We start from the raw sequence: 13,391 nt of genomic DNA on the forward strand, positions 1-13,391 counted from the left end.
ATTTCGGTATATTTTTTTCAACTTAAAAGCTCTTAATGTGAATTGTTATAATTTATTGTTCTTTATATCATTTATCGCAGGAGTTTGAACACATGTTTTGATTGAAAGTGCTTTAATTAGTTTTTCAATCAACCATATTGCTTCCATCATACAAAGTTGTTTCTATGTTTTCTGGTCTAATTTTGTTTTTAAATAACTCCGCTGCTGGTTTGTTTTTTCACACTCTTCGTATAATTCAATCTAAAACTATTTTTTGCTCTAGACACCTCTAGATTTATAACATGGCAATGTTCCTTGAACAATTCAAAGGTTTCTTTATCTTGAACTATTTTGTAACGATTTTATAAAATTTTGTATATAATAGAGTTTTGTTAAGGCTGCCGAGAAGTTTTAAATGGAATTCTATGAGAATTAAATCACATTTTTTTTATAAATAGTACTTCAAAAGGGACCATAGAATGATATTTTCCACCGTTTCATCCCACTAGTCCAGCTCCAATTATTATCAGACATCACCCATTCTATGACTGTTACATGCAACATTCTGCGAGGAGGTTGTTAAGGTTGTTATGATGTAAGAGTTTTGCAAGACATTTATAAGAGTTTTGCAGTTTGATTTTTAATAATCTTTGCAATGGTCTTACAAGATAATTTGAGGAATTTCGAAACAAAGGCATTGTAAAGTAGAATTACCGTTATTATATTTTATTATGGTATAATTTTCTATAATTCATTGTTTAATAGTAGATAGCACTTGGTATAATCGTTCCTTAATCGCCATATCCGATACTGTAAGGATCCTTTTACATGTTTTAAGAAATTTTGTGGATTTATAGAAGTAAAATGAATCAACTAGTTATATGTTAGAAGCGCCGGCTGGCTCTTAATGTGCGTCAGATCATGTGTTCCCATACCTAACATTCAGTCAGCATCAGAACTGATTTAGAACTTTTTCAGAATAAAATTAACTTTCAGTCCGGGTTCAGAAGGTTTTCAGAATAGTTTTGGTATTGATTCTGAAACCTCTCTGAATCAGAGCAAAATTCAGAATGCAATTCTGAACAAGCCCTGAATGAGAATCAAAATCAGAAATTTTTCCTAACAGTGCAGGCACACGCAATAAATTTTCCACCGGTTATTTAACCGTTTTTAATATGTTTTTGAGCAAAATGCCACCAAATCTAGTCGCAAAAAGGAATCGGAATATTCCGCTTTGTAGTGATTCAACGTGATAATGGTTCTGTGCTTACTCCAAGATTTTGAATGCAAAGTTGGTTTCAATACCTGTAGTTGTTAATCACTGCTTAATCATCTTAGTAAAATACCTGGCTGAGCTGTTGAGTGTTTTGGAGTTGCATCGTTTGAGGTCTGAAATCAATAAAAGAAATTGTACATCACGATATAGTCAGGGTGAAATTATATTAATTTAGGGTGGGATGTGGCCTCCCCCACCCCCGCATTACATTACCGAATGGTAAAAAGCTTTTTCCTGAAGATACCGGTCGCAAACTGTCAGTGGGACACGTTAGTGAAATAATCCAATAATACTGCAACGAATTTTAGATACTTTTCTGATCACCCAAATGAAGAAAACATACCTCAAATTTATCGTCATCCAAGTCATACAAAGTAGTCACTGCTGATTTGTACAAGCTACTCTCACTTTTGTCTTCCATTGCGGAACCTCCCGGATGACGGTCACTAGTCAACACCTCCGCAGATTTATTTTCCAACGAGGGCGGCAGCCGAGGGGAAAACTTGGGGTCCATATTAGGAGACCTAAGTTGACTTGAGAGTGATAACTTTCGAAATGAATCGCGAAACTGTTGTCGCTTGTCTCTGATACTGCTGCGGGGCATTTCATTTTGATCATAGACACTTTGTGAGTACATTTTTGAGAGTCGGTGATTTTTTCCTTGCTCTGATTTGTCGTTCGAAACTTTTGCCCGTGTTTCCGCAACAAAAGCCCGAACAACAGATGAAGGCGAGGATGAGTCATCCTTGTAAGAGTCTTCTAGAATGTTCTCTCCCGCCTAAACAATAACCGAATATTCAAATAAGTTTCATAGCAGATCTAATTGTCTACATGCCCAAAGGGTTTCTCATCAGAGCGATTCCGAGGCTCTCTGGATGTAATGTGCAAACCGAACTATTCGGTCTTTAAATGGTTTTCGATGATTGTATGAAAGCGGGGTCAGCTGAGAATGGTGCTATGAAAGAATGGACATTAGTAGTAAGGCGAAGTTCATGTTTTGTAACGGGAGAGGGGGACCTCCCGTGACGGTCCGCGAGATACATTTTTCAGGGTCATGAATTTTTTTCTCTCGATTTAGTTGAGGGGACAAAAACTACTGCCCAAATACTGACTTTAGACCCACGAAAATCATAAGAGCTGTTCTTTCGATCTCGTATCACCTGATAAGAGCGACTGTATTAATCTTATGAATAGTCGAACGAGTCCAGTCGGATGACTATAATAAACGCTTAAGTTAGAGTTTCCGTGATAGCAGAGATCAAATTCTGTACACTAATAAAGGGTAGCAAAATTTTTTGTTGACGGAATTTTTACAAACCCATATATATTGAAGGGCGGAAAATATAATAGAGCTCGATCAAGCTTGGAAAAAGGGCGACAATTTACAAAACATCAATTAAACTGTTTCAATTTAAGTTTTCGTTTGACAAGTAAATGTAAATTGTTCATTTCAGCCAAAACTGAATAAATATTTTATGTTTTGTACATATATGATAGAAAAAAATTTTGTTTTGATCAGCGATAAAATTTTGCCGTCGTAAACTAAAAAAGAGCAAAATTTGAAAATACGTTTATGTTTTTGATTAGAAAAAAATTTCATATTAAAAAAACCGTTAGTTCTCAACTGATATTACTGAACAGTTTCTTGGGGAGCTATAGCTCCATAGCTCAATAGCTATAGCTCAATAGCTCCATATATGGTTTCATATATGGAGCTATTGAGATCTCTCGTTTTCCAAAATTTGTTAGAAGGCTAAAATATAGAGTGACAGATACATCTAAGATACAATTTAAAATTTCAATTATTCATATAAATTTTGGTGTCAAAGTCGTTAAAACCTTTGGCTATTCATAAAAACCAAATTATATGGTCAATTGCTCTCATCAGGAAAGCTACTGGAAACTGTATTTCTTGTTGTAGTACGATAAGAAAACAAAAATAAGAAACACAAAAATGGTCGAATATACAGTAATCACAAAAATTTATCAAAACTCAAGGCATCGGAGCCACAACACCACTAAAAAACAAAAACTGGTAGAAGTTTGAAATGATTTTCTCTAGAAAGAAGATAAGACTTTTCTTCACATTATAGACTATCTAACAAATTGTCAGAAAAGAACTTAAAAAAGAAGAAGTTCAAAATTTTTGTGCAAAACAATTACGAATCTAATTTTTTAACTATAAAATCAGCATTATGATTTTTATTCCCCATCATTCGATTAATGTGGTGCTAATCTGAGGACTTTTTCGACAAAGGCATAGTAAAGTATAAAAAAATATATTATGTTTTTTATGATATAATTTTCTGTAATCTCTTGTTTAAAGGTATATATCAATTAGCATGATCGTTCCTTAACAGCCATTTCCGATAATGTAATGATCTTTTTACTCGTTATAGGTGTTACGGACTTATAGAAGTAAAATGGACCAAATAACTGTATGTTGGAGGCGGCGGCTCTCAAAACGCGTCAAAAGAGTGTGTAAATCGCGTCAAAACTTTTAAACTCACGGTGAGCCAATATAAACCACAAATTAGTTGAGACTAAGTGTTAAATAACAACATAACTACGAGTACAGAGAGAACAAATATTCCATTATTAAATTAACAAAAATGCAATGTTGAAGCCATTGAAAACATAAGAAATCAATTCAAAATATTATGATTGTTTAATTGAGGTACTTTCCAACCTCAATGAGACCTCTTTTCAAAGTTACTACGCGAAAAAAGCAACAAATATACCACAAGCTCTGATCAGTAAGGAATTTTTTTAATGAGTTCTAAAACCACATTGTGTCATGGCCAGCGAAACCTTAGCCGCAATATATAAATACCAAAAAGATTATCGTTTGTTCCGCCAAAACCAGATAAGAGAATCCTGAATACAGCTAAGATGCCAATTGCCAAAAACAAAAACAGAAAGGCGCTGAGTTGAAAAAATAAACAAATTTATAAAAGCAAAAAACCCAATCTATAATTTATGTCCTAATGGAAGCCACCAAGACCTGTCATTGTCCAGAATGTGGTAAAGACCAAAATTTTATATATAATTTGCAAGAAGCCGTTGAAACCATACGCTATTAAAAAAAACAAACCTTCTATAGGTACAATTGTGCTGTTGCAAAAACGTTATGTGAACTTTGCCAAATTGAACCGTTAATTAAAAAACCCGGTATATCTAAACGTTATTGACGTGATTAGACAAGGCAACAGAAACAACGTCCAAGAAGGGCAAACTTCCAACAAAAAGAAAACTTATTTAGAACTCGTGATATCGAAGCAATGAATCGAATTATTGAGAAAGATATATGCTGGAAAGATTTAGCTGTTATTGCTTAGAAAACAACAATCGACTTGTGTCCAGGAATACTTAGTAGCATGTTGATGGAACTTCGTAATGAATAACAAAATTCAAAAATAAACCAAAAATTTTTAAGACAATTATATTGAATTATAAAAGCCATTACAAAGAAACATCAACTGAAAGCGTTACATAGGTCCACTTATATGCTCTAGGGAAGTCAACTTATATGCTCTAGGCAAGATCTGTTTTTATTGATACGCAGTCATTAAACTGCAAAAAAGATATCAGATGCAAGTGAATCATGAGAACACAATTCAACTTTCAGAAAACACATTAATAAAGCCATAGAAACCGTTAAAAAAAGAATTTCTCTCTGAAAACATAAAAAATGATCAAAGGGCCTCCATTCAACAAAAACTCTGAGTGTTTGATAGATAGATTTTGGTTGGAAACAATTCTGTTATGTAATAAACAAATCAACAAAATTTATGCGAAAAACTGTTTTTTTTTCAAAATATGTTGCCTCAATGTAATCATAAGGTTTTTTGATTGTCAAAAACCGTGAAGGGACCAAAACTGGCCTTTAAAATGCGAGGCATTCAAAAAATAGCAGGTAGGTAATTGTTTAAATTGATTTCAAAATAGATTTTGTGGCAACAAAATTTTAATGCCCAATATTCCTTTTGCATAATGACTGTTTTAAGTTTTAAACCACCAAATTTTTCTTCTGAACCACTCTTTTAAACGGCAGTAAAATTAGCCTCGTTTTGGGTTGAATCAAAAGTGTGTCAGCAGTTTGAGGTCTTTACCTCCGGCAAGTTCGAAGAAACAATTTGTGCCATTTTTAAGATCAAATTTTTGAAAAATATTTCAGGTTAATTTTTCGGAACATTGTCAGGAAGGTGTCAGCAACCCTCTTCTTTGCCTTTAGGCGAAATCAATATCCTTAATGATATCAAAAATTACAAAATTTAGCAAAATCAACAAAAAATTTAGCCAAAATTCTGTAAAAAAGGAACAAAAACAACGGATATCATTCCAATTATCACAGGTTTTTGAACCTTGATAAGAGCCGAGAGAAAATGAAAGTAAAAATTTTTTTTTACCTCGATATTCTACACTGTACGGGCTTTTTACTGATACTAATCACAACTCTCCGCGATGAATATATCGATCGACCAAATTTGACTGAACAAAAAAAAACCCTATTTGAGTTTGTAATTCTTCTCCCCGCTAAAGTGGATCAGAAAAAAATGCCGCAGAAATATGATAAAAAATATGTTAGCAAATCAGATTTCTTGGGCTGTTGCACGAAAAAATGTTGCTTGCCCTAACCAGACTAGATTTATGATAACTGAAAAGTAGCGCAATGGTACCTTTTACCATTACTCGATTTCAAATAGTCAAATTTGAAAAAAAATGGCTTAACTTGTGATAAAATGAGCAATTGTTGGCTAAGATCCAAATTATAACTCAGAACAGTTCATACTTGACTTTCGATGTTAGCAAAACAGTCGGCATATTCATATTCGATGATTGAAAAAAAAGCGCCACTACATTTTTAATCCTGATATCAGCTTAATTAGAACCATTTTTAGTCTACGTTATCAGTGACGTTAATCAGGATTTGATGTCGAATAAATAATTTGGAAGTTGAATTAAAGTTAATTTTTCGCATTTGGCCATGCCTTGCTGGCCAGTCTTATCCCCATTGGCATATTGTAGCGGATATGATTTTATAAAGCAGAATTTATCAGCAAGACCAAACTTGTTATCTGTAACAGTGCTTGTGGGACATAAAATCATAATTGACCAATTCCGTAAGAAAAAATTCGCTTTTTGGTCTACTGTGCTGGTTTTTGATTTTCGGTATACATTTGAACTACAGTCCTAGCGCAAACGTCCGTTTTTCAAGTTTTACAAAAAATCAAACATTTCAAACTCCAATATTCTTTGATTCAAATGCAGATATCAAACCTTTATAAACCGTTGATACCATACAAAACAAAACTAACAAAGATTTCACGATTTTTTCGCCTTCAGTTTCTGTTTTCTTGGCTAACGGGGTTCAGCTAAAAAATCGGTGATCTGATTTAAAACGAAAATATTATCTGATTTAATTCTGTCGAGCTTTCAAGAATTATCGACAAGGGTCTTCTATCAAAGCGGGTTAACGTATCTCCACCTGGGTTAGTTATAACTTGATATTACCTTTTCTTCGGGCTCTGTTTGCATTGCTGCATCGTGGAAGAGAAATCTTCTGAATTTGGCCTCCATTGACACTCCAGCACTTTCAACTGAAAATGGGTTTAATAAGCATGTCCGTACAAAAACGCTAAAATATTCTTAGTTCAGGATAACATATAATATTATACATAAGAATATAATTTTTTTAAAATTGTAAGTCATATTTTGAAGGTGCTTGAAAATACTGCTCTTATGATCCGGATATGTTGAGAAAGGTATTTTTTCTTGTTGGCTAGTATTGACAATCAACATTATTAGAACTTTGTAATGTCTGCGCAAATTAAAATAAAAAAACCATCAATAAGCATGTCCGTACAAAACGCTAATTTATTCTTAGTTCAATACATTAAGGATAACATAAAATATTTTACAGTAGATTATAATTAAAATTGTTTGTCATATTTTTCACAATGGGTTGTTACAAAGGGTGACTTAACACTGGAGGCAAGTAATTTTTTTGGGATTTTTAAGCAAAATTTGACTTAGAATCCTAATACGCGGGAGAAAATTCTCAAAACGGATATCCCTAGCGCTTTCATTGTTGTTTTCTTTGACCAATTTTTACTAAATTAGCAGTTTGAAAATACTGCTCTTGTGATAAGAAATATGACGGGAAGGTGTTTTTTATGTTGGCTAGCATTGACAACCAATATTTTTAATTTTTTTTGAAATTTCTGAGCAAGTATTTTTTTAAAAATGAACCTGTCTTTTCTATGTTTTCTTTTGCTTATTTACTTTTTTTGCGAAAAAACCGTGTCGAAGCCAGTACTGTCATAACGAATTCTTTTAAAAAACTTTAGATTTTTTTAACTCGTGCCTTCTCTTAACGCCTATAAAGTCATTTATGATCTTTATTTAACGAGACTAGGTTAAAAAACACAAAAAATACGAACAAAAAAACAAATATAGAAAGTTTTCTTTTATTGCCCTTCTTCGTCTAAGAACACTTAAATGTTTCAAAGGTTAGAAATATGGAAAATTTGTTAGTAAAAGATCATAAGCAAAACCTGCGTCTTTGATAATCATCGAGATAAGTTACCAAAAAACGGCCAAACGTTAGTTCCAGAGCATTCTCAATGGAATTGGAAGAAGGAATAGCCCCCATGGAGTTTACAAAGATTGTGCTAGTGGTTTTTGGGTGGGTACTTCCGGCAAAATTAATCAAAAAGGATCAAAATAAGAATAAATAAAATTAGTCAACAATACTTTTTGTCTTTGAAAATCAAACCAACAACACTATTGGTAACAATTTTAACAAATTTTAACGAATGTGCTTAAATTTTCGATAAAACTTGTAAAAACTTATAAAACTCTGAAAATGTGAATTAAAACAAAGCAATTCAAAATCAATATTCAAAAAAAAATTAAACCTCGATAAATCGCTCTTGAAAATGAAATTCCAAAAAATATTTTCAAGCCCATATTCTACGATGGATGGGCTTTTTAATGATACCACTCATAACTCACTACGATGAATGTATCGATCGGCCAAATTGTCTGCACCAAAAACCTCAGTTGAGTATACAGTTCCTCCCCCCTCAAGAGGGGTCAGAACAATTAAAAGCAATCAGGATGAATGAAAAAAGACTAAATATTACTATCCATTACTGGAAGATTTTTGTCAAAGAATTATAATTGAAAAATATTTTTTTGTAGATCCAAGAAAAGAAAAGAATGGTTCGACGTTTTTGACAGTTTCTCAATTTGCATTAGTTTTCAATGGCTCAGGACCAATTTATAATTAGCAAACTGAGTTTATTTTGGATTTTTTTCCACTTAACTATAGATAAGCAAAATAATTTCGTGATAAGTTATCTTTTTCAATAAAAGGGAGTTCTCTGCGCATAATAAAAACTCATGCTCTAATAGGGCCGATGAGAACTATAATAGAGTGCTTTTGCAAGAATCTTGGAGACAACCATTCATCTTGCGAAAGTCTTGGTCTCGAAACTTCTTGCAAGATAGATATGGCTACAAGATAGACATCCTTCTTAGAAACCTTGCAAGATATAATCATTTTTTGCCAGAAACTTTAAAGTTCACAATTTTTTGCCATAATTCATCATGTTAACAATTTTTTGTCAGAGTTTTTCAGGATAATCTTTTTTGCCCATATTTTCCAAATTATGCATTTTTTGGACAAAACTCTTCCAAGGTATCCATTTTTTTGCCAGAATCTTTTCATTGAACCATTTTTTCTAGAATCTTCTACTTAACATTTTGTGCTAGAGTTTCTCTAGTGGAAATTTTTTTGCACAATTTAATCAAGATTTTCATACATAGACCTTTGCTAGATTCAATTATGTTGATGAGAAAAACTTTAGTTCATTTGAACGTATAGGGGGACATCGTTTTATGAGTTTTATGGAAGTGCAAAGTTGGGGGAGCTATAGTGCCAGCGGCCGATTGTTTCAAATAATCCAACAGAAGCATAAATAGAAACAAAACGTTTTTACAGATCCAAATGGTGCATTCTAGTACTGTAAATAAAATTAAGTTTTTTAGGCTTTTTTCGAGGACAGTAAATTGTTGAAGTTTTCTTTAGTCTGCAATTGACTTTTATTTGATAGTTCCGACCACACTTTCAGTGGTAGGAGGAACTATATACTCAACTGGGTTTTTTTTGTTCAGACAATTTTGGCCGATCGATATAATCATCGCAGAGAGTTGTGAGTGGTATCATTAGAAAGCTCCTGCAGTGTAGAATATGAAACTAAAATTTTTTTGATTTTCGGTTTTTATAGAGTGTTGTCGAGGTTTAAAATTTCGTGAATAGTAGACGATATTCCGTTCTTTTTATTCACATTTTCCTTATTCTTAACCAAATTTTCTTTCATCTTTCTAAAAGATGTTGAAACTGTTAACGGTAGTGTCGTTAGTCATATCTTAAAAAAAGAGGGGGCTTGCTTTATTGTTCGAACCGAGATTTTTGGCAAAAATGTATCCTAAATTTTTCAAAATTCGGAATTTTTCGTCAAAAATGGGACCAAATTTGATTTTTTTGCCCACTTTCTCTAAATTTGCTGGAAGTAGACACCCTAGAACTGCAGCCATATTCATCGTTCGCTTAAAAAGTTGCTTTAAGAGTCTTCAAAAAATTATGATTTTGCAAGATTTTCGCAACTTTAATCTCGATAATTAAACGAAATCCTTTATTCATTATTGATATACTGAAAACTCAAAAAACTAATCTATTTCGCGATCATTTGAATCATTGAGTGCGTTTTTAGCCACCCAGCATTATCAGGGCTGATATTGATTTCACCTTGGATCCTTACGATAAATTTTTTTTCTAATTTCAATGTTGCGGGCATTTCTTATAAAAATATTTCCGCATTTATTGTTTTATATGCACTGAAAAGAATTTCAGAGCAGAACTTTTTTGTTGAAAGATACTCTTAGCAAACAATGAGGCCTATCGACCATATACTATCGTCTCAGCTCGTGTTTTTTTTGGCTCTGACCAATAACTTTTGTAAAAATTTGTGGATTTCTTAAGTTTTGCATGCATTTTTTGTACTTTTTGTAGTCCAACGACTTAGTAACCCCAATCAATAATCCCAATGGCTTCTTAGAAGGTATAAATGAACCAGACATTGATTTCATTAGTTATCTAATGTCTCTTATGACTTTGAATTTCTCCGTATTAAGAAAATGTCGGCGTATATTTGTCCTTTGACAAAATTTTCTCTTATTTCTCAGCCTCGGGCGTAATTTCAATAAAAACAAGCAAAAACCTATATCCTGTTAGCTAATAAATTAATGTCTGTAACGGTTTTATATTTAACTGCTGTATTCATGGTTTTGACACCACGAGTTTTCAATTTTCTATTGTTGAGAATAATTGCAGATTTTGTGAGTTCATTTTGTTTCGCTTTCGAGTTATCTCATTATTGACAGGCCCATTTGAAAAACTGCATAGTTGAAAAAATGAGCAGGGTTGAAAGAAGCGTAAGTGAATTATTGCTTTATTAACTGTTTTTGTTGAATAGTTTGCGCATTTGGGATGAGACAAAATTCTCTAGCAAAATTTAGTGATTTTTTTTTATTTTTGCATTTGTTTGTCTTCCTTTTGGTTGTTGTACCACATATACCTGATAGTGATAAATCCCAAAAATTTTTCTTCGACGTACAACAACCTAAGTAAACCCCTCAGTATATTGCTTCTCCTCATAATAACTTTCAATTTTATTTAAAAAAAATTTTTTCAGCTGTTTCATTTTTGCTTGGATTTTCGACACCATGTAAAATCACTCTCACTAATAGGAAGTCAAAAATATTTTTGTTGATTCAAACATTATTTTCTGGGTTGTTTATATGTTTTGACTGATTGCTGGGACCAATCATTTTCAAAAAAAATTTTGAGATTCCATTACCATTCAATTTTTGGATTTTGTTTTTACTGTCATTCCTGTGTAATCTTTTTATACAAAAAATCCCCATTGGTGAAAACCAAGTGATGATTTACAGTTCTGGCAAATAATATCTTAGAAATTTAGAGCCTTGAACACTGTGGTGTTGTGAAATTGTTTGTGATTTGCTATTTTGTGGTCTCGTGACATAGTCTCATTAATGACAGGCCCAATTGGTTTTCTGAGGTCTTGCATCTAAATTGGTCTCTTTTGTTGAAATATTGTCTCTTCTGATTTTTGAAAAAAATTGTTTTCAAATACGTTTTAATTTTTGAGCTTCGCCGTTTTTTTCTTTTCAATAGTTTTTGGTTGACTTGTAGCTTATTCTCTGTAAAGACAGGTCACAACCCATTTCTAGTGAGCTATAATTTAATTAATAACGGCTTTAGTTTCAACCAATTGTTTCTCTTCTTTGTTAGTACTGTTAGCACAAGATTTCATAACATGTTAAGATATTTGTACATTTTAATTGACTTTTGTTTCCTTTTTAATTTATAACGTTAATGGTTGGTCCCATTGGCTTTGAAATATTGCGCAATTGAACGTTTTTATTGCGTTCATTGACAAGTTTATGGTTTTAATGGCTTCTCTGCCATTTTTGCGCTTAGGTAATTTTTGCTTGTAATTGTCATTCTTTTTGTAGTCGCATGATTTACACTGCTAATGACACTGGATCAACTGCTTTCCGTGGAGATATAGATGAAGTTTTCAGTGATTGCAGTTACCATCTAATGATAATAATCAATTTTTATATGACTTGTTTGCAAAAATAGAAACGTTTTTCTGAATTTCGCACCTTTTTGCTCTTTTGTCAACCTGTTACCCAGTCGCATTGAGAACAGGTCCCATATATTTAATATTGAAGTATAGACTAATTTTTTGTTCAGGTTTTATCTGATGCAAGGTCGATTTTGTTACGAATTTTAAACAATATATATACACATTGAGTTTTGGTCGTGTTTAATGTTTGTTATTTGATTTTTATTATTGTCTTTTCCAGTAGTCCTATTAACAACAAGTTTTATCGACCCTCTTGCGTGGCTTATTGTATTCCCTTAGTGGTTTATTGAAGGACTTGTATGTTTTTGACAATTTTCTGCCTGTTCATCATTTGGTAGCCAAATAAATCAAGAATGTGGATGAGCAGGGTCGGAACATTATGTGGTACGCACATTACCGAGCCTCCTTGTTTGAAATCGCCTCAGTTTTAGTCTAACCTTGTTTCTGTGTCTGATTCTCAAGACACACTTCAGACACTGAGCTAACTTCGCTTTCCTTTTGGGTTGAATTTTTGTCGGAATTGCCTTCCCCACTCAAAGTTCGCTGGATAAAATCCAAGCGATCGTATAGATTTGATATTAACTGCTTTCTAGCTCCTGACTCGACTGATAATTTTCTTTTAACAGTTTTATCAACGATTCTGTCGCTCGAACTCTCCGAACTTTCAACTATCTCGGAACTTTCTAGAAAATTTTGAGGTTTGCCTTTTGCCTGCCCAGTTTCTTCAAACGTCTCGTTAGTTTGATCCAGCTTAACATCAGAAAACTGAACAAACTCATTTTCACTGGAACTTTCGCTATCTAGATTTTCTTTTTCGGAATTCACGGCAACCTGATTTTTAGTTGACATATTTTGGTCATTTTCGGAGTTTTCTGTAATTTGCTTCATCGATTCATTTGTTTCAATTTGACCCTGTATATCAGAATATTCGCTGGCTACACTAAATCGACCGTCATTTTTGACGGAGCCAAAATCGGAATCTTTGTTGAACTGTTTCAGAAACTGGCTAAGACTGGACGCCTTCCGTCTCAGCTCTCCCGGGGAGGTTTTGCTGTCTGAAAAGTTGCATTTTACTGTCGTTCCTGGCTCACTTGGGACACTTTTCTTGGGGAGATAGATGTCACGTGTTTTGAAATTTGGACTGCTTATACTTTTCTTGAGTGCGAACAATTTTTCGGGTGTAAGGCGATCACTTTCTACATTGCTGAAACACAATACCTTTTTCTACTACGTTATGAATTTGTTTTTTTTTTCTGTTGAAATTTGTTTTCGAATATTTTTTTAAAAAATAGTTTTTTTGATCAATTTAGCTGTACACCTTGAAAATATCTAATTATTGATTCAATTTTTCCAGACTTTCGTGCGTTCAAATTATTTCGTGCGTTCCTCGTGCT

The 13,391-nt window shown here is 33.0% G+C and overlaps 1 protein-coding gene across 1 annotated transcript in view; it reads right to left on the reverse strand.

The window, feature by feature from the left end:
* Positions 1-13,391, reverse strand: part of LOC142336525 (uncharacterized) — a 45,082-nt gene that overhangs the window by 18,182 nt on the left and 13,509 nt on the right. Inside the window, exons 8-11 of the mRNA XM_075385432.1 lie at positions 12,435-13,201; positions 6,770-6,855; positions 1,599-2,033; positions 1,326-1,368 (exon numbers count right to left, since the gene is read on the reverse strand). Coding sequence (XP_075241547.1) covers positions 1,326-1,368; positions 1,599-2,033; positions 6,770-6,855; positions 12,435-13,201 — 1,331 coding nt within the window. The remainder of the gene's footprint in view (positions 1-1,325; positions 1,369-1,598; positions 2,034-6,769; positions 6,856-12,434; positions 13,202-13,391) is intronic.

This window comes from Convolutriloba macropyga, chromosome 3 (genome assembly GCF_964194025.1).
Source record: "Convolutriloba macropyga chromosome 3, txConMacr16.3, whole genome shotgun sequence".
NCBI lineage: Eukaryota > Metazoa > Xenacoelomorpha > Acoela > Convolutidae > Convolutriloba > Convolutriloba macropyga.